General features: G+C 40.9%; 1 protein-coding gene across 1 annotated transcript; it reads right to left on the bottom strand.

The window, feature by feature from the left end:
* Positions 1 to 3463: 3463 nt before the first annotated feature.
* CCNG2 (cyclin G2) lies at positions 3464 to 9918 on the bottom strand. Its single transcript, XM_075204048.1, has 8 exons — positions 9503 to 9918; positions 8561 to 8705; positions 7648 to 7785; positions 6881 to 7131; positions 6160 to 6238; positions 5967 to 6065; positions 5033 to 5238; positions 3464 to 4669 (listed from the first exon to the last, which is right to left on the bottom strand). The coding sequence occupies exons 2-8, from the start codon at positions 8696 to 8698 to the stop codon at positions 4531 to 4533; spliced, it is 1050 nt and encodes a 349-aa protein (XP_075060149.1). The 5' UTR covers positions 8699 to 8705; positions 9503 to 9918; the 3' UTR covers positions 3464 to 4530.
* Positions 9919 to 21470: the final 11552 nt, after the last annotated feature.

The raw sequence follows: 21470 nt of genomic DNA on the forward strand, positions 1-21470 counted from the left end.
TACCCTATTTACATAATGATTGACCCTTGTCCTATGCAATATTGCAACTATTAACTCTAAAAGCTCCCCTCATTACCAATAAACAGCAGTTTATATGCATTATAAAACATTTATTTACATATGTATTACACATGTGTAGTACATCATAAACTTTAGTCTAACCAAATATATAATTATTAGAACATTCAATCATACAATTTTGTCTAGTGCTTCTCCAAGGTCACCAAGTCGCTGTGAATCACAGTACAAGTAGATTAAGGAGACCTCTGAACTACTGTATTTTATAATATTTTAGGGACATTTCTTTTTCTATTCTACAATGAATGCAAATGTGAAAAAATGTAATTAACCTTGTTATATACCAGATGTCCTCAAATGTTGTATTCATTTTAACACCCTTTAAAGAATTTTTTATTTAAATTTTTTTACAATCTTCAAAATCTCAGTCAAAGCCGCTCCCCAGTGAACCTTTCATTCTCATCATGCCTCATATGTAATCTTGATGTAACACAATCTCCCAAGGGAGCGCCTAGGGACATACATATAGTTAGGATGCTGCATTTCCATGCTTTGGAATAAAAAAAAAAAAAACACAAACAAAAATCACTTGTATGTTTGGTTCACTTGGGTGGTGGCAGAAGGTGAGGAGACATTGGAAATTGTTTGTATCCCAATGTTCTCTTGACAACATGATATTAGAGATGCTCAGGCTCGATTTCCCGCGAACCAAACACACCCGAACTTAGCAGATCCGAGTACCGAGCCAAGCCGGCTCGGTACTTTTGCGTGCCCTCTGAATTGAAAACAAGGCAAAACATCATCGTTAAGTCGTTAGATCTCATGAGTTTTGGATTCTATAAGTACCGCTCTCCACAGCGGTCAAGCGCCATTTCAGAGGGACACAGAAGGTGTAGCACAGTTCTTGGCAGTCTCTAGTGCAGTTGGGCAGCGTCATAGGTAGAAAAGAAAGAGGAGTGGTAGCAGTGTTCTTCAAAGTCTCCAGTGACATTCAGGAGAGCTCCATTGCCAATTGTCATTGCTGAAATAGAATAGGTCTGGCAGGCTTGGTCTTCTAAATCTGCAGTCACATTGTATTGTGTTATATAGGTAACACAAAAAGAGGAGAGCTTGTCGCCATGTATTAGCTGTAGAATTACCAGTTATCCAAGGAATGGGTTGAGCGATCAAATGAACCATAACGGATTTCATGATCCAAGGACAATTCCATTTTGCACCACTTTTCTTTTCTGCCACTGCTTTGTGGCAATGTTTCCTAGATGTGCTATGAACTGCCGTGTGTGTCATTGCTCTGTCGCTTAGCATCCAGCCAGGTCGCTGCAGTCTTTGTTTGAAAGTGCATGACAATAATATTGTGACCTGTGAGGTGGTCACAATTGACTGCAAACGACTTGAAATTAGTGTTATTGAGGTTAATAATAATAATAATGTAGGGGAGGGGGGGGGGGTATAATGCAAATATGATTTTAGCAAAAAAAAAAAAAAAAAAAAAAAAAAAATCAGGATCCGAAACCAGAATGTGGGGGTCAGTGAACATCTCTAGACTATGTACCGTTATCAAGATACCTCACAGCCACAATCCTGTGCTACTTGAATGTTGCTTGTAGCTTTGCTTTAGTGCAGTCAAAAACTTTGAAAGAATAGAGGTACTCTTTAGAGAATACATTTTAAAGTACAGAGATTGCCTACTTTCTATGTCATTTCCAATAAATGGGCTTGGTTAGTATTTTCAAGAGAAAAAAAAAAATCTTTTGTTTTAACCTAGCTTTGCAAGTGATTGCACTTAATATTCTTTGCTGTTAAATAATATACTAAGATGCATAAGGAATACAAAAGGAATAATGAATTAGATTTTGAAGTCTATTATTGAGGAAACATGTTGGGTATGGTTTGGTGTTCAGAAGCAGATATGTATTAATCCATTCTGAGATTTACTGACACACTAATACCTCTTTCAATACAAAGTATATATAATAGTTATATATGTAATAGAAAGAAGATGGTCATATTGCCACGCTAGGAACCACTTTCAGTGTATAGTTCAGCTGAAATGGGATGCATTGGATCAAAATAATAAAATGGTGTTTGTATTCAGGAAGGCAGTACTGCATTTTTATAAAAAGGATGATACTGATGACAGGAAATTGGAGGAAAGAAAAAGCTGGAAACAAAAAATGATTATATATATATATATATATATATAGATAGAAAGGTTGATGGACCACAGAATAGTCGGTCAGCATGTGTGGGACCCATACCATAAAATAATTCAGGAACTCATTGGACAAACCTACGGCTATTTTGAAGATATTAAGGGGGTGTGAAAGAGAAGCGGAGGAAGATAACTCATAAATGCAGGGAGGAAATTGGTGCAGATGGACCCGTAGCGTCATTTCTATATAAAAAGTAAATAACGGACACCAACATAATATTTGTAAAATGTATTTTATTGGTTAAGGCTGCTTTAGAAAATAAAAACAAAGAACAAAACAAACAAACAGAACAGCCCGATAAACAATGTCATCATATGGAATAAATTAATATCTACATGCCATTTAACAAAACACTACATAGATGTAGAAAAATAAACATTTTTTCTGTGCATTTTAGGCTTTTAGATTTTTTTTCTATACATTTTTTCAATTTACATTTTTCTGTACATTTGTTTTTGCACAACTCCCCACCCCCCTCCCCCACATATAGCACCATTCACATTTATACCTAAACACACACACACACACACACACACTAACAGTCATGTAGAAACTTGTTTAAAGAATTCACATTTGTAACCAACATAAAAGAACCAAAGTATGTTTCTTAATAAGCTATGTTTTGTTGGTTTTTAATAACTACTTGTACAGGAACCGTTTTTACTTAAACACTCTTTAACAGTTAAACTTCTTAGAAGCAATTGAAAGGCAACCATTAATTTGGCAACAAAATTATAAATCACTATTTACAATGAGAATATTCTGCTTGTCACTTTGCACTAGGCTATGTATTTCTGCTAGAAGGCCTCAGTTACCAAGCATCTGTAAATATTTAAGTTTTGCCTCTGATACACTTGCTTTGGTACGAAAGCCTTGTTTATACAACACTTTGCAAGAGAAATAAATTAGGTGCAACTAATATTTCTTTCTTCAATTTTTTTTTAAACATGGCACAATTAGAAGCATCAAAGAATACAGATAAAGTCAAAAGTAAAAAGGCATGCAAAATAAGTAAAAAGTTAAATTTTTCTAATAATCACCCCCCACAACTTATTAGCAAATCATTGCTAATGGTTCTTCTGCTCCATATGATGGAAATAAAGTACTTTGATATGATATTTTTAACAACTGCTTTTCTGAAACAAAACCTAAAAAAAAAAAAAAAAAAAAAAAAAAAAGAGTTGACAAAGCCCAATGCTGCATAGAAGTTCAAGCATTTAAAGCTTTCTACCTACCAAAAAGGTAACAAAAAAAAAAGTCAAAAAAAGTCAAACTAACCAGATTTAAAGTTCCTTTTGCATTTGTAGAGTGCAAAAACCAATCACCAACACAGGTGTGATCAAACAATCTTAGTACATTTCCAGAAAGCAAAAACACATGATGTGTTTGTATTGATGTGCATTTACAATAGGGTTGAGGGCCACTGCACTACAGAATCATTGGGGTATATTTACTAAGTGGCGGGTCAATAATATTGCCATTTTAAAAGGAAAGGACAGCAAACTGTCGAGTCAGAACTGTCACTTGGTAAATATAAACCATTGTCTATTTTCCATAATATTCGTACTCCCTACGGAAAAACTCCCAAAAACCCTGTTAATCTAAGGATTGCATAATCTTGTAATACAATATTTTAGGGGCATGGCTTGAAAACATACTGGTGGTCATGGACAGGAGACCCCGATGTAGCTCATAGTGTACAAACATGACAGAGCCATGTCTAGTATATGCATTCCCTAATACTAAGCACAATTAAGCAGAGAAATTTTAAAGTACCTTTAACAATGGTTTCTAAACATGGAAAGGATGATTATTATTTTTTTTCGTTAAACACATCAAAATATTAAAAAGTGCTATGGAATGAAGATACAACACTAACATTTAACAATCACTGCATATTCAATACTACAATGTTATACCAGCCTCGTAATATGGAATTTTAGGAAACTAGTAAACAAAAGAGCAACAATGAAATACTGGAAACATGAAATGGAGACCTTAAATTGGCTCCATGTTCAGATTTTACACTAATCTACATTGAAGGTTTTTTGAACTCCAGAGATTAAACAAAGCAAAATTATATTCAAATATATTAAATGCAAGCGGAATATGCAGTTTGAGAAAAACATAAGCCACTAAATGTAAAAAAGGCATTACAAAGGGTTGCTGTGTTGGCATTTTAAAATATTGATAAACTCAAAAGACAAATCAAATCTCTAATTTGTGACAATCTCCCCATTCATCCATCCTCATCATACTTTAGTATGATTCCATCACAAGCACACAAAGGGATCCTTTGCTACAAAGGGTAAAGGTGACTATTACGACGTTTCAGTTTTGGCTTGTAATCATCAAAAAAGAAAGAAGCCTCAAGGTCACTTGGAGGAGAGCTGCTCAGACTGTCTTCTCCACTGCTCATATCTTCACACGAGTCCTCACTGGTATTAAAGAACAAATCAGTAAGTTATGCACACACTTTAATTTTTTTATTAGTACCTTAATAGAAATCAAGAGGAGCAAATATTCTCTCAATTAAATACAAAAAAACAAAAAAAAACTAAGAGGAAATATTTTGGATTGGGTGATCTTTACAAGAATAGTCATTATAAAAATATAATTTTGATAAAACCTTAATTACTTTTAATAAGTCTACTAAAGGACACTACAGGTAACCAACTCAGAACCTAAAGTGGTTCATACCAGAACAGCATGCCAGCAACTACATTAAAAAAAGGAATTGTGCTGCAGGAACTTATACATACACAAATAGATTACACTACTGTCTGTAAACCTGTACATACCTCTCGCTCTCATTCAGATAGCCATACTCTGGAATAGTTGGCAGCTCTGGAACACTGTAGTAACTATTATGCAGGTTCTGTGCCGTGCGTCTGGACACGATCCATACTAGTTTCTTGTGGTCGGGTTTACAGCATTCAGGGGAGGAGTAATCTGCTAGGCATTTTGATACCAACTCCCTCCAATACAGCATGTCTGTATCATTCACCTAGAAAGAAGAGTGAGATACTAAGACAAATTGACAAAAGGGGCAACTTCTAAGGGGAAGCAGATGACCTTACCTGCTGACAAACATACTTTGGCAATTGCAGCTGCCAATTGTTTTAACAGACACACAGGACTAGATGAAGGCAGAAATGTGGGCAACGAGCAGAAGTGTGCCCAGCTTCCAGCACTAGTTGTGAAGACATTCAGTCTCTGCCTCCTCGTGAACTTAGTGATGCAATATAATATAAGTCATAGACAATTTATTTTCCCCATGCACATAGCTGGAATAAAAAGACTATACAATGTAGGCAAGCTCTTGTGCCATCAGTGCAAGAGGGGACTGGACAAGCATATTCCGTAGCCCTGCTACAGAGCGTCCGATAGCGAGAGACCACAAGAGCAGGTAGATGGCAGCATAAAAAGGTATCTGTGTGCATATAGCACAAGTGCAGTCATGCATAATCTATTTTATAGCATAGGACATGTATACATGACCAACATTTCCCTGATTGCAGTGATCAAGGACTAAACCAATTTTAATGGGGGCAACAATACTTAGTATGTTACCAAACCCACTGCACTAAATTCTATTTACATGTTTATCCATCAATACAGGGAGATATTTCCACAAAAGAACATTTCTGCTAACCTTGGGTTTAGTGGGTCAACATGATATTCAAATGTTTATCCACTTTCAATATAAAGTTATCTGAATTACAGTTCACTTACCTTAGAATGTTTTTGTACACGAAGTGCTATCTCAAATAGCTCTAAAGACTTCAAGGTTTCTACTTCAAGCGTAAGAAGGCACAAGGCTAACACTGAGGGCTAGACGTGGGAAGAAAAGAAAGATAGTTAGCCTTGAAGTTTATCAGAGACAGGTTATCAGTTTGGGGGAAAACAAACACCAAGTAATACATACTTTTGCTTTGGAAAAAATTAGCCGGCAGTTGCAAGCTTTCAACTGAGCTTCCAGTTTGTCAAGGTTTAATACTTCTTTCCTACAGGAGGACAGAAAGGTCATAAAATTAAACTTCTTAGTTGAATAAAAACCAAATAGCAGAAAATCACTATGCCATCTATCAGTAAAAGACTGTTTCAACTAAGCCTTTGACATTTTTTTTGTAACCAGCATTAAGAGAAATCATGCGGCTCATTCAGTCAGGACACTTAACAGACCTGAGATTAGCAAGTAATAAATCAAAATGAAGACCATGTCAGCACTTCCAGCAGCAATCTTCAATGCAGAATAAACCAACAAAGAAAATAAATTCCATAAGCCGCTTCCATGGGCCAGATAGCGCTGGAAGTCACTGCTTTGAGTGCCGAGTTTGTGGTCCTCACAAGGACCTATTGGACACTTACGACCTCTTTCGGTTAGAAATTAAGGACAATGCAACCTGGGCAATTATAAAATCCCCAGCAAGGCTGTACTAAAATACCAACGCTTGAGCTACAACTCTTGCGACAGATTGGAATGGTAAAAAAATAAAATATAGAATGTAAATAAAAGTACTTATTCCCCTTTAAAACTACCCATACAAGATCTGTTTCTCGTTAATGGTCCTAAAACCAGTTGATGGCCAAGACCAGTTTGTCTTGGTGGGATAAAGGGGCATTCTAATGGTAGAAGGTTTGCTCACCTCTCAGAGGAATGGCACCGTACTATTGTGTGATACAAGTGCAAGAAGGTTAAGGCAGTGGTAGCTTTGAATTCAAAGTGCAGTTTTTCTGAAATGATTTTCTCCATACGTTTAATATCGGACACAGTGCATTTACATTGGCTGATACGTATGACATCATGGATGGATGGGATGTTGCAGGCTTCTTCGACAACACTAGCTGCTAGTTGGAAGCAGCAGACACCAATACAAGACAAGTGCTTTGGCTTCACCTGAAATGTAACACAAAGGAAATATCTGTGAATGTTTAACATTTATACTTTACTATACGTCCATGTATTTGACATAATTAAACAACTTGTATGTACCAAGACAATTGGGAGTTGCCATGCTGATGTGGGTAAATGAAATGGACTTCTGTGGAACCGTATCCATTAATGGATAAATTCTTATGGAAATTGGAAGTCCCTAATATTTCTAAGCAAATATATCTATAAATACGCACACAATTATGTTTATATTGCACATGTATACTACATAGGCATTTATTATAAATACTCTTAGTAGTTGTGTAGAATAATTAAAAAAAAAAAAAAAAAAAATTAGCAGCTAGAGTGAATTCCAGAGTAACAGTAGAGGAGAAAACTATGGGACTAGCAGAGCTTTTTACTGTAATAGGAGTACAATACTCTTAAAAACAAAACAAAATTAAACCTCCCATTGATGTTAGCTTTTACGTGATTTCACATGTGACAGTATTATTTTCTATTACTGAAAAAATGCCTCACCTTCATAATAGCCAAAAATCGGTCTAAGATGTTCACAGCCAAGACAAAGGTCTCCATACTTAAACCAAAAAAGTTTGTTAAACTCCATACATCTTCTACTTTTGCATTCCTGGATCTTGGACAGATAGTATTGTCATTCTGGAAGAAAATTAGAAAACATTTCAGAGGTTGCGCAGCTTTGAAATAGCAGTACACTACCTGCTTTTGGGTGACCCAATAGCCGAACTACCTGCTTTGGGGTGGCCCAAAGCAAAATATTCCACCTGGGCCCATAACTCACTAGTGCCACCTCTGATTATATATACATTACCACCTACTGTTAATTCTTACAAGGTTTCTCCTGCCAATCCCTGGAGCATCAGGGATTGGCCTATGCAGCCATTTTCTCCAGGCCTCAGTGGCTAGTCTCACAGGCTTGGTTGAAAACCAAGGTGATGTGAAGCTGCGGAAGGTGGAGTGAACAGAATGACCAATCAGAAGCCAAAAATAGCCAAAAATAAAGAGCCTGCAGCTTTTGATCAGTCCTCCCGCTCATTCAACGCCATTTTAAATTGGCAAATAAAAATGTTTTGGCAGTTAGGTGGTAATGCAGTTTTAAAATTAACCTCCTCTGGCCAAAAGTGGACATTTACCAAGGATGATAAAAATTGTAGTTTTAACTTACAGTGAATGATACAAAGAAGAAAAATCACAACATACAGAAATTATAGTGACATTATATATACATCAAATTATATATGAAAAGAAAAAAAAAAAGTTTCTCAATTATGCCAGAAGTACATGAAGTATGCTTCGACACTTTCGACAATTTTGCTTTAATATGCAAACAAAAACCACAGTTGTGATCAGAAATCTGTAAGTAATTGTACCTAGATACAAACAGTAAACAAGACCCTCCTCCACACCCCCTTACCTCTGCAGTAGACTCTATGAGGATCAAGCCCTTCTCCCTGGGCTGGTACTTGTATTCTTGTTCCAGATGTACATTCAGTTGTTTTAGGAGTTTAAAGGCCTCGTTGCTGGTGTTTCCCATGGCTGCTAAATCCTTCATCTTGGATCTGAGAGAGAGAAAATAGAAGGAAAAATAAGCGATAGCCTTTTCCCTAGTAGTCAGCAGCAATCAGCTGTGCGGGGAGTGTCTTCCTGGCCGGGGTGGGATCACCAGCGAGGAGGAGGATCTCATCGCTCGGTCTTCCAGCTGGCTACAGCTTAGCAGTCACGTCCACATATCCCTGTAAACATCGCCCCGGGTAGGGGGAATTCAGGAGGGGATTTCTTTTGTGTATCTAGCGACTGAATCTCAGCTGATCACATGAAAACACAAGACAGCAACAACCCACCCGCCCCCACTTACATCACTGTATTAGTACAGGTCCACAATACGCAGCCTAAAGATCTCAGGTCTACCTACAACAAGCAACCAGACGTACAAGTCCATACCTACAGTGTCAATGTGTAAAATGAAAAAAATAAATTATATATATATATATATATATATATAGTCTGGGGTAAAACTGGGATCTATATGGATCTGGAAAAATGTTAATGTATATTATGTCTAGGTGCAATGAATGTATAATCTCCCATATGAGAGAGCGATATATCTTGCACACAGACATAATCTACAGTAAGATTTTATAGATACAAAACAATTGACGATACACAACTATAAATGCAGACATTTATATAGAGCCAACAAATTCTGTAGCGCTTTGCAACTGGAAATAAACAGTGATAAAACAATAGCTATGAATACAGACAGAGAGGTAAGAGGTCCATAGATCCTGTGTATTATGTCATACGACGGGTTATAGGACCACAGGACACACATACATGATACATGATGATGCCTCACCTGCACTGGGGGGTCGGGGTGTTACATAGGTATGGAGTCTTCTTGTCACTTCACTGTCGGGACATCCTGAGCACGGATCCGATATACAGGCAGTGATTACACACGCACAGGACACATCACAAGTCACCACGTCCAGACACTCCTATAATCATGGCAAGGATTATGATAATAATAAATGTTATGTACAAATACGGAGGCTACGCCGTTGGTTGCTCTGTTCCTGACTCTTGTTTTTGTTTCTGATCCTTCTACGCCCTGGAGCTTCGGACGTAACAGGGCGGAGGTATTTTCACTAAGGTCAACACAAAGAACAAGCTCCGGCAGCGAAATAGTCCCCAAGAGCTAAAGCACGAATCGTGTAATGATTTCCTTTAAGTAACTTCAGTAAGTCTCAGACAGTATCAACTGGTCGGAAAGGAAATTATAAATAGCTAAAATGCCTAAACAAATAAGAAGAGGGGAGCGAGTAAATCAGCGGATGTAGATGTGAAATGTCTTTGTACGTCATTAGATTTTAAAAACCCTGCCTACCGCCTTCTGTCACTATCAGTTTGAAAAGACCGCCCGATCTGCCTAGAGTTGTGATTGGATGACAGAATTCGGTGATGTCTAATTGGTCCGTTGACGAGTTAAAGACCTGTGTGGTTGGTGGTGTCTCTTTGAGAATGTTGATTGGTGAATTAGTGTGTCCTTGTTGCTGGACAGATTTAAGCATCCGAAATATTAGGAAGTGTGTTTCGACAAGAACATCTGGAGCATGCGCAGTGATGTTGCTTGTGCCTGCTGCACCTTGGACTTGTGTTTACACTTGGGAGTGTTGCCATGGCAATGTGCCTGGCTATGCACTGGCGTTGTACAATGCAGTCCTGTTAAATTTTATTGTATATTTGTGACAACGCTCTGTCTCTATCTGTTTTCCATGTGCCTTGTGTTTCTAATTGTCAATATTCTATTTTTCATAATCAGATCTGTATACATGGATTTGGTTGGATGCCTATGAAAAAACAAACTCACTTTAGGTTTAGGGCTCCCAACATTTTTATATGAAAAACTGGGAGACCTATTTTACCTGATGTTTTGTTCAAGCCATAAAACACAGCACATACTTTGAACATAGGGTCTAAATAAACAGTTATAGGAACTTGTTCCAACTTGTCACCTTGAGTTTGACTCTTGGATAGTGTGAAGTATAGAGAAAGTAGTAGTATACTGTGAGTTATAAGAATTTGGAAGGAAGAAACAGGATTTTCTAGGAAAAAAACAAGTTATACTTAGGCCATTTTAAGGCTACATGCATACAGGAGTTGAAGCATACTTGCCAACTCTCCTGAAATGTTCGTGAGACTCCAGAATTCCGGGTAGTTCTCCCAGACCCCCAGGAGAGCAGGCAATTCTCCCGCATCCTGCCCACCTGGTGAATCGTGCCATTTTGTGGGCAGAGGGGGGCATGTCTGTAAAGCATGTGCACAGAGGGGGCATGTGTAAGTAAAGCATATGGGCAGAGGGAACATGTTGACTCATTTTCTTTAACTAATGAGGAAATCGAGGTTTTAGAAATCCTCTCTCTTATTGTTGTCCAAGTATTTTTATCTGGGGGTCTGCCCAAGTCAGCCTCCCATCAAAGTTCGTGTATAGGTGGTGAATTGTGTGCAGGAGTTAACGAGATTATATAAAGTGGAGATAATTCCTTTATGTAGGAGTGCATAAAAACATAGGGCCTGATTCAATAAGGAAAGTAAGGCAAAAAATTTGTAAGTTTTCTTGTGGGCAAAATCATGCAAGGGGTGCATATTTGTTTATTGTTTTGCTCATAAGTTAAATGCTGGCTGTTTTTTAATGTAGCACACAAATACTTGATAGCTTTATATTTACACTTAAACTTAAATTTGATCTAGGACATGCCCTTCCCCAACTATAAATCTGTCCCCACATCTTAAATTTAGCTCCCCCCTCCAGTGCAACATGGCTTTGCCAAAGTGCAAAGTTACTCATTGTTTTGCTTTACTTTCCTTAAAGAATCAGGCCCATGGAGACTCCAGTGGAGTTACAGGTCTAGTTATATCAGGTATAGAAAGGGAGTCAATATAGTGCTTTACTTACTATATAGTGCTGAATTACTTACAATATAGTGCTTTACAATATAGTGCTTTAATTCATTGTCTTTCCTCCACCCAGACTCCCATCCCACGATGACCTCTCTATTGTCGTCAACAACACCACCATCTCCTCTGTCACCCAACTTCGCTGCCTGGGTGTCACCCTCGACTCCTCTCTCTTTTGCCCCCCACATTCATTCCCTTGCCCAAGCCTGTCGCTTCCAACTACGCAACATCGCCCGCATCCGTCCTTTTCTCTCTCAGGATGCCACCAAAACTATCATCCACGCACTCATCATCTCCCGCCTTGATTATTGTAACCTCCTCCTCACTGGCCTCCCCCACTCCCGTCTCTCCCCCCTCCGCTCTATACTCAATGCGGCCGCAAGACTCATCTTCCTCTCACGCCGCTCCTCCTCTGCCTCCCCTCTCTGCCTTGCCTTACACTGGCTCCCCTTCCCCTATAGAATCCTTTTCAAACTCCTCACCACCACTTACAAGGCTCTCTCCAACTCTACTGCCCCTTATATCTCTAACCTCCTCTCCATTCACACTCCTGACCGCTCCCTGCGCTCGGCCAACGACCGCCGCCTCTCCTCCACCCTTATCACCTCTTCCCACTCCAGAATCCAAGACTTTTCCCGTGCAGCCCCCCTTCTCTGGAACGACCTCCCTCGTTCCATCCGTCTCTCTCCTACTCTGTGCTCCTTCAAATGTGCACTCAAAACTCACCTCTTCCTCAAAGCCTACCAACCATCTACTAAACCCCCATCTCCTCCCTTTGCTCGTCCTCCCTTCTCTCCTCTTGCCTCAACTGGCTCCTCTTGTGCCTGGTCTGTTTACCCTTTCTTAGGATGTAAGCTCGCATGAGCAGGGCCCCCTCCCCTCCTGTCTCCATACCTGTTCTTCCGCTCCGTCTTTACTGCATATGACTAGCCGGAGTCTCTGAAGTATTGGTACTTTTTGTTCATTGTTCTGTATGGTTTCACCCTGTATAGTCTACTGTTAGTACTGTGTGCGGCGCTGCGGATACCTTGTGGCGCCTAACAAATAAATGATAATAATAATAATACTTGTAAGTAAATGGGTTAATTGGAAGATTACATTTTCCCATCTCCAGCAGTGAGATACATTGACCTGAGGTCAACATATATCCACATACCCTGACTCCTTTCTCCTGCCAGGATCCAAATCAAGAGAGGCATTGTCCCGGGGTGAAAGCAGGGTTGTCCCAGAGAGGCATTATAGGGTAGGGAATTGGAGTATACAATAATCCCATATTTGACAGGTGAATGAAACAACAGTATGGGTTTTTAGTAAAGGTCTGTCATCTTTGAATGGGCTTTTAATATGAGACTATGGCATGTTAAGGTAACCCTGAATTCTTCCTGTTCAAAAACATTTTATTATCAAAGGCTACTGGGCTAGCTGTGATACACAAAAGTGAAATGAATGCAAACAAGCAACTTGGAGACAGCTGCTGTGCCTCCTGTCTGCTACAAGAATTTACAGGCCTCTTTCCACTACTGACTTTTGGGTGCACACAAACATAATTACGTTATCCACATACACCTCTGTTAGCAACAGAAGTGACATCATGAAGTAGGGAAATAAAAAACTTACATTTTTAATTCCACGCTTGAAGTCTCTTTACATTTGTGTTACTTCTGCCAATTATTGTGGGTGACCTTAGACTACACATTTGACCTCTGTTTCACCCTACCCTGAACTTGGATTTGTTTTTCACTTATGAACTTTTGCTGCCAGTCCTGATATTGGATTTACATGACTACTCTTCTCGTCGCCTCTCTTGATATGTCACTGCCTTTACAGGGTCTCCTGCTGTTCAGATAGTACGAGTAGTAATTGGGTCGCAAGTCTGCTCTAGGCTTTCAAGTACATTAACCTTGACAGATACCTTGGCTGAAACATTCATTCTACGGCTAGATTTATTTCCACTGAAGAACCTGTAAGACAAGCGTAAAATAAGCTTGTGCCCTGTCAGGACACTCACATATCAGTTGTGTAGTGGTATTTCACTTTGGCTTAAGGGGACGTTTGACAAAGTGAGCATTAAGCATTTTGCTAATAATTGACCAAACCATTAACAGATGAGCACCATGCTATATGGAGTAGGTTTGTAGCAGTACAAGATTGATTTGAATAGAATTACCTGCCAGTTCATGTAAGGCATGTCCCTGTCAGGTTATACAAGTACACTTTCCTTTAACAAGTTAACATTTCCATTTAAAAAGTATTAACTATGTATCATGGCTTTAGAAAAAAAATGTCATGATTGTTTTCAGGTACAATGTCAATATATATACAATTACAAGTATGTTTTTTATATGTACATATGTTATTTAGTTCCCGTTCATGAAACATAATGTATTATTCAAAACAGTCTGCTATGATTGTTATTTTGCAGTTTATGTATCTAGATCAGTGGTGGGCAACAGGCGGCCCGCCGAGTCTTCACCTGCAGCCCCCAGCCAGCTCCCAATCTTATTCTCCACTCAATAGGCAGATAATAAGACAGACCAGGGGCATGTGTGTGTAAAGCTTGTACGCAGAGGGGGCATGTGTGAGTAAAGCATGTGGTCAGAGGGGGCATGTGTGTGTCAAGCATGTGGGCAGAGGCGGCATTTGTCTAAAGCATGCGGGCAGAGGGGGCATGTGTGTGTGTAAAGCTTGTACGCAGAGGGGGCATGTGTGTGTAAAGCTTGTACACAGAGGGGGCATGTGTGAGTAAAGCATGTGGTCAGAGGGAGCATGTGTGTGTAAAGCTTGTACGCAGAGGGGGCATGTGTGTGTAAAGCTTGTACGCAGAGGGGGCATGTGTGAGTAAAGCTTGTACGCAGAGGGGGCATGTGTGTGTAAAGCTTGTTCGCAGAGGGGGCATGTGTGAGTAAAGCATGTGGTCAGAGGGAGCATGTTGACTCATTTTCTCTAACTAATGAGGAAATAGAGGTTTTAGAAATCCTTTCTCTAATTGTTGTCCAAGTAATCTTATCTTGTGGTCTGTCCAAGTCAGCCTCCCATCTAAGTTCGTGCATAACAAGGGCTGGGTGGCAGGAGGGCATCTGCCCCCCGGGCCATTCCCATTGTCGGCTACCTTAGGCTGGGTTACTGGGCCGCCTGCATTTTTTTCCTTTAAAATTAAAAGTTTTTAAACAGCCATGTCTGTCTACCACTGGAGAGGCTGAAAACAAATGCATTAACTGATTAGACACTGTCATATGTAGATTTTTGCAGGACAGGATATGAGGAGCTTTTTCATACTACATACCATAAGTGAAGACATGTGTTTTGCTGCTCAGTTATTGGAAAGTAAACTCATGGTGTATTTCTGTTAGGCTACAGTTTGTCTTACTTCCATCTCTAATGATTTATGCATGGACACACATGACAGATAGGAAGACTTATGAGAGAAAGGTCATGAATCAGTTCAGAACTGCAGGACTGTGGTGTATTCCATATTTCATTTAGTGACATGACCTTAAGCCCATCATCAGGATATGTTTCTGAAAATCTTATGTAACAAATACATCTGCTATTTCATTATTATTGCTTCAGTTGCAATGTCACAAAGGGGTCTATTTATTAAAGGGGGATAAGCCCTATCTCTCGTGAAAATAGGTGCGATCTTCAGCGGGAGTCCCTGCTATTGGTAAGATCCACTAAGATTCGCTGTGTCTTGCCAGTGATAGCTTCCCCATGCAGCACATGAGAACATCTATTTAGCAAGGATCGCAGCAGTACAATTACCTGCAACCCTTATTCTGTTATCACCACCTTAGGTTGGGGATAATAGGAAAATGAATTAATAAAATTATTTGTTAATGGAATAAAGCACTTATTCAATATTGAGTTTTAAATATTTTTCTATTTTATTTTTTTTTCAAAATATTTGTATTCCTCCTCCTCCTCATCAACATTTATTTATATAGCGCCAACAAATTGCGTAGCGCTTTACCATTGGGAACAAACAGCAATAAAACAATACTGGGTAATACATACAGACAAAGAGGTAATAGGTTCCTGCTCGCAAGCTTACAATCTATGGGACAATGGGATTTTGATACACAAGGGTAAGCGCTACATCATATTGCATATTTTTCCAGCTAGAATACAAAGGTATAAAGTATTGAGTGAACTGTGTGATCAGTCACACAGCAATGTTGGTCAGAGGGTTGTTGTCTTGTGTTAGCTGTGTAGAGGGTGGTAATAGGGTAACCTAGGGAGATTAAGAGTGTGGTTGAAGAATATCATAAGCTTGTCTGAAGAGGTGGGTTTTTAGAGAACGCTGAAAGGTTTTGAAGACTAGAGGAAAGTCTTATTGTGTGAGGGAGGGAATTCCACAAAGTGGGTGCAGCCTGAAAAAAGTCCTGTAACTGGGAATGGGAGCATATGATGAGAGTGGAAGAGAGACACAGATCTTGTGTAGAATGGAGATGTTGAGTTGGGAGATATTTTGAGACAAGTGAGGAGATGTATGTCGGTGCAATTTTGTTTATGGCCTTGTATGTTAGTAGAAGAATTTTATATTTGATTCATTGAAAGACAGGCAACCAATGTAGAGACTGACAGAGTGGCTCTGAAAGATTGAGTTTGAGTTGGTGAAAGGACATTCAAGATGAAATGGCATAAAGAAAGTCAGTAACATGAGACAACACAGACGGTGAGAGATCAGGAGAGGATAGATAAATTTGATGATACTGAAATCCAAAGGAGCTTTATTAGTTTTACAAGGGAAGTGGTGTATAGAATGGTGTATAGAAAACAGAATAGCAGAGGACCTAGGACTGAGCCTTGTGGTACTCAAACTGATAAAGGAAGTGGAGTAGAGGTGGATCCAGAGATATTAACACTGAAAGAGCATTTAGATAGGAAGGATGAGAACCAGGACAGGACAGTGCCTTCAAGACCTAGGGATTGTAGCGTTTGTATGATGAGAGTGGTCATCAGTGTCAAATGCAGCAGAGAGATCCAGGAGAATTAGAGAATAATGGCCTTCAGTTTTTGCTGTGATCAAGTCATTGCCAACCTTGGTCAGCGCAGTCTCTGTGGCATGTTGAGAGTGAAAGCCTGACTGAAGAGAATGCAGAAGGTTGTCTGCTATAAGAAAGTGTGTGAGGCGAGTGTAGGCAATTCTCTCAAGACGCTTTGAGGGGCATGGGAGCTGAGAGACGGGGCGGTTATTTGAGAGAGGGTTTGGGTAAGAATTTTTCAGACTAGGAGTAATCACTGCATGCTTGAATAGCGATGGAAGGATAACAGTAGAGAGAGAGATTACAGATTTTAGTTAGAGGTGGAATGAGCATTGGTGACAGGGACCTACCAATTTGTGAGGGCATGGGATCAAGGGGACAGGAGGTAGAGTAGGAAGTTGAGAAGAGTAGAAACTACCTCTTCATTTGTGGGGTCAAATGAAGAGAGGGTGTCAGAGGGTGCTACGAAGGATATGAGCTGATTGCTTGTCGAGGGAGATGATACCATTTCAAGTCGGATTTGATCAATCTTGTCCTTGGTAGTCGGAGGATTTGGGGTGGGAGGGTTTAGAAGAGACTTAAATGTATTAAAAAGGTGTCTGGGGTTAGAAGCCCAAGCATAGATGAGAGATTGGAAGTATATTTGTTTTGCAGTGTCCAGAGTATTTCGATAGAAGTGGTAGATAGCAGTTTATGTGATGAAATCATAAGAGGTACAAGATTTACGCTAGTGACATTCTGCTTTGCAAGAGAGTTTTTCTAGATTTTGTTACTTTAGTGTAGTGTATGAAGAGTCACTGGAGCCACTTGATCAAGGGCAGTTGCTAGGCTTTCGTGAAAATGAGGAACTGCCCTATCAGGGGAGGAGAGTGTAGAAATTGGGGAGAGAAGGTGTTGAAGAGAGGTGGAAAATCAATAGAGTTTATATTCTTGCGGGTATGAGGTGGTTTGGAAGAGTATGACAGTGGGGAGGTTAAAGAACTGGGGTGAGCGAATAGCTATAAGATGATGATCCGAGAGGGGAAAGTAGTGTTAAGGAAATGAGAAACTGAGCATAGTCTAGAGAAAACAAGATCAAGACAGTGGCCATCCTGATGAGTAGCGGGTTCAATCCATTGGGAGAGGTAAAGTGTGGAGTTTAGAGAGAGTAGTTTTGAAGCAGCATTTGAACGTGAATTAGCAATAGGGATGTAGAAATCACCTATGATGGTGGGGATGTCAGAAGATAAGAAGTGAGGGAGCCATGCAGCGAAATGTTCAAGAAATTGTTGGCATGGTCCAGATGGGCTATAGTTCACAGCAACACACATAGAGAAAGGATTAAAAATCCTAACAGTATTGTCACGAACATGCTCCCAGCTGCCGTGACTTTTTTATGGTGTTTGCTGTACGAGGTTGCACATGATTCCAGCCCGCAGTCTCTCTCCACCTATCACACAAGTTATAGACCTACTGAATCGCCCCCAAACAGTGCTCACACTCTGTTAGGAACTTACCTTGTTCCCGTTCCGCTGCGCTGTCAGCGTGATCTGACAGCGGTGTCCGATCTGTTCAGCGCTTCTTCTGTTAGCGCTGCAGCACTTCCGGGTTCTCCCTGCTGCCGATCATGTGACTCCTGGGCGGGGAATTCAAACTCCTATATCTCCCCTGCTCTGACACGCTGCCTGTGTCAGAGCAATGTGTTTCCTGTTCCTGGCTACAGTTCCTGTGTCCTGACTCCTGTGAACCTGCTCCCTGTGTATCCCTCTATTCCTCCTACTCCTGTGTACCTACCTGGCTGTGACTGGACTATTCTTTGGCTTATCCCTGGCACTACGCAACTGAACTATCTCCTGTGTACCGACTCGGCTGTGTTACCAACTATTCTCTGGATCTCCCTCTGGCACCGTATACCTGATACCTTCTGTGTACCGACTCGGCTGTGTTACCAACTATTCTCTGGATTTCCCTCTGGTACCGTATATCTGATATCACCAGTGTACTGACCCGGTCGTCTCTCTGGACCCAAATCCTGCCACGCACCCATTGGCTCTGTGCATCTACCGGTTACTGTTCCAGACCTACAATGCCTGGAATTAACGGTTAGTGCCTGTACTTGCACCGCATTGTCTATTTTCTTGTCTGCCTGCCATCACTTAGAACTTTCTCCCTTACGTCAGTAGGCTAATCTGGGGGCCGCGACCTGCGGTTCTTCGGCAGCAAAGTCCACACTACTTTGCGGTGGTTCTTGGTGAAGACCGGAAGGCCGTTAGACTCCGCGCCCTAGGTAAGCCTGTGCTAATACTGACTAAGGCATCATAATCGTAACAGTTTGCTCTGACCCACTTATCTAACTGATGGAAGCGACAGGGAATCCCACTGCGAGAGTACTACTGGATAACTTAGCGGCTCAGGTTGAAGAACAGGGGAAAAATCAAGAACAGTTATTACAGATTCTGCAGACTCTGTCTAACAGGTTGGATACGCTCCAAGCAGCTCAGGTGGCAGCTCCTAATCCTCCACCTGCTCCGGCCCCACAACCTGCCCCCGCTCCAAGCAGTTCAGCTGTATCTGCTCCCACAACCTCTCAACTCCGCATACCTAACCCACCCAAGTTCAATGGGGATCCCAAGGAATGCCGAGGCTTCTTGAACCAGTGTGCTATTCAATTTGAACTTTTGCCTGGAAACTTTCCTACACAGAAAACTAAAGTCGCTTATATTATTTCCTTATTGTCTGGTCAAGCGCTTGCCTGGGCTTCTCCTCTCTGGGAACATGATGACCCCATCCTCCATAATTGTGCCACTTTCCTGGAAACCTTCAGACGCATCTTTGATGAACCCGGACGAGTCTCCAGTGCAGCTTCTGGACTCCTCCGTCTGCGCCAGGGTACCCTTACTCTGGGCCAGTACGCCCTTCAATTTTGCACTATGGCGGCCGAACTTCGTTGGAACAATGAAGCTTTAGTGGCCACATTTTGGCAAGGCTTGTCCGATCGTATTAAGGACGAGCTAGCGGCCCGAGAGTTACCCACTACCCTGGATGGTTTGATCTCTCTCTGTAACCAGATTGATATCCGTTTCCGTGAACGCACTCAGGAGAGAGAGAGTTCCCGTCGATCTACTTTCCGTTTGGCTCCTCGCTTCCAAAGTCCTATTACACCGGAGGAAGAGCCTATGCAGTTGGGAAGAGCACGTTTATTCCAGGAGGAAAGAGAGAGGCGGTTCAAGAATCGTTTATGCCTTTATTGCGGGGAACCCGGTCATGTCCTGAGTCAATGTGGGAAGTGGCCGGGAAACGATCGGACCTAACTGATGACGGAGAGACTAAGTTAGGTATGAACATTCTCTCTCCTATGGATTCTAGTTTTTCTATCCAAGTTCTTCTGCAATATACTGATAAACAATTGTCTCTTCCAGCGCTTATTGACTCCGGTGCAGCGGGGAACTTTTTACGAGCTGACATTGTAGAGCGGTTGTCATTGCCTAGGCAACCCTTAGATCCACCTATTGCCATTACAGCTATAGATGGCAGTCATATCATTGGAGGATCCATTAAGAACAGAACTGTCAACATTTCTCTACGCATTGGAGCCCTACACACTGAGGAAATCTCCTTCCTAGTCATTCCAGAGGCTATCAACCCGTTGATCTTAGGCTTACCTTGGCTCAGACTTCACTCCCCCACTTTAGATTGGCAGAAACCGGAAGTCCTTGCATGGGGTTCAGAGTGTCATTCCCGATGTCTTCCCAGGATTCATAGACCCGCTATGGGCTGTCTTCCAACATCCTCCGGTATTCCTCCTCAATATCATTCATTTTCTGACGTCTTTTGTGAAAAGGAGGCTTCCAAGTTACCCCCTCATAGACCTTGGGATTGCTCCATTGAATTGTTGCCGGATAAGATACCACCCAGAGGACGGGTATTTCCATTATCTCTACCCGAATCAGATGCTATGTCCCTATATATTAAGGAGAATTTAAACAGGGGTTTTATCCGGAAATCCTCATCACCAGCAGGAGCAGGGGTTTTTTTCATAAAAAAGAAGGACGGCGGATTGCGTCCTTGTATAGACTACCGTGGCCTCAACGCCATAACGAAAAAGAATAGGTACCCCTTACCATTGATCTCTGAACTCTTTGATAAGATCAAGGGAGCTTCAATTTTTTCTAAACTGGATTTGAAAGGGGCCTACAACCTTATCCGTATTAAACAAGGGGACGAATGGAAGACGGCGTTCAATACGCACGATGGGCATTTTGAGTATCTTGTCATGCCATTTGGACTTTGTAACGCTCCTGCGGTTTTTCAAAATTTCATTAACAAAGTTTTTCAGGATTTCCTGTATCAATTTGTTGTCATCTACCTAGACGATATTCTAATTTTTTCACCTGATATTATTACTCATCGCCATCATGTCTCCTTGATTCTTCAACGCCTTCGGTCACATCATCTGTACTGTAATCTGGACAAGTGTGCCTTTGAAAAAACGCATCTTCCTTTTCTTGGTCACGTGGTTTCTGGCTCCGGATTACGTATGGACCCTGAGAAATTAAAGGCGATTTCTGATTGGCCCCAACCGGTTGGACTTAAGGCCATCCAGCGTTTTATTGGGTTTTCTAATTATTACCGCCACTTTATCAAAGGGTTTTCGTCTGTTATTGCACCCATCACTTCCTTGACCAAGAAATCTGCCAACGCTAAGACCTGGCCACCAGAGGCGGTAGAGGCCTTCAAGTATCTTAAAGAAGCCTTCATATCGGCACCTATTCTTCAACAGCCAGATTCTTCCTTCCCCTTTTTTCTCAAAGTTGACGCATCCTCCGCTGGAGTGGGAGCTATTTTGTCTCAGAAGAATTCTACTGGAAAATTTTCTCCCTGTGGCTTCTTTTCTCGTAAATT

Source organism: Mixophyes fleayi, chromosome 1, assembly GCF_038048845.1.
Source record: "Mixophyes fleayi isolate aMixFle1 chromosome 1, aMixFle1.hap1, whole genome shotgun sequence".
Lineage (NCBI taxonomy): Eukaryota > Metazoa > Chordata > Amphibia > Anura > Limnodynastidae > Mixophyes > Mixophyes fleayi.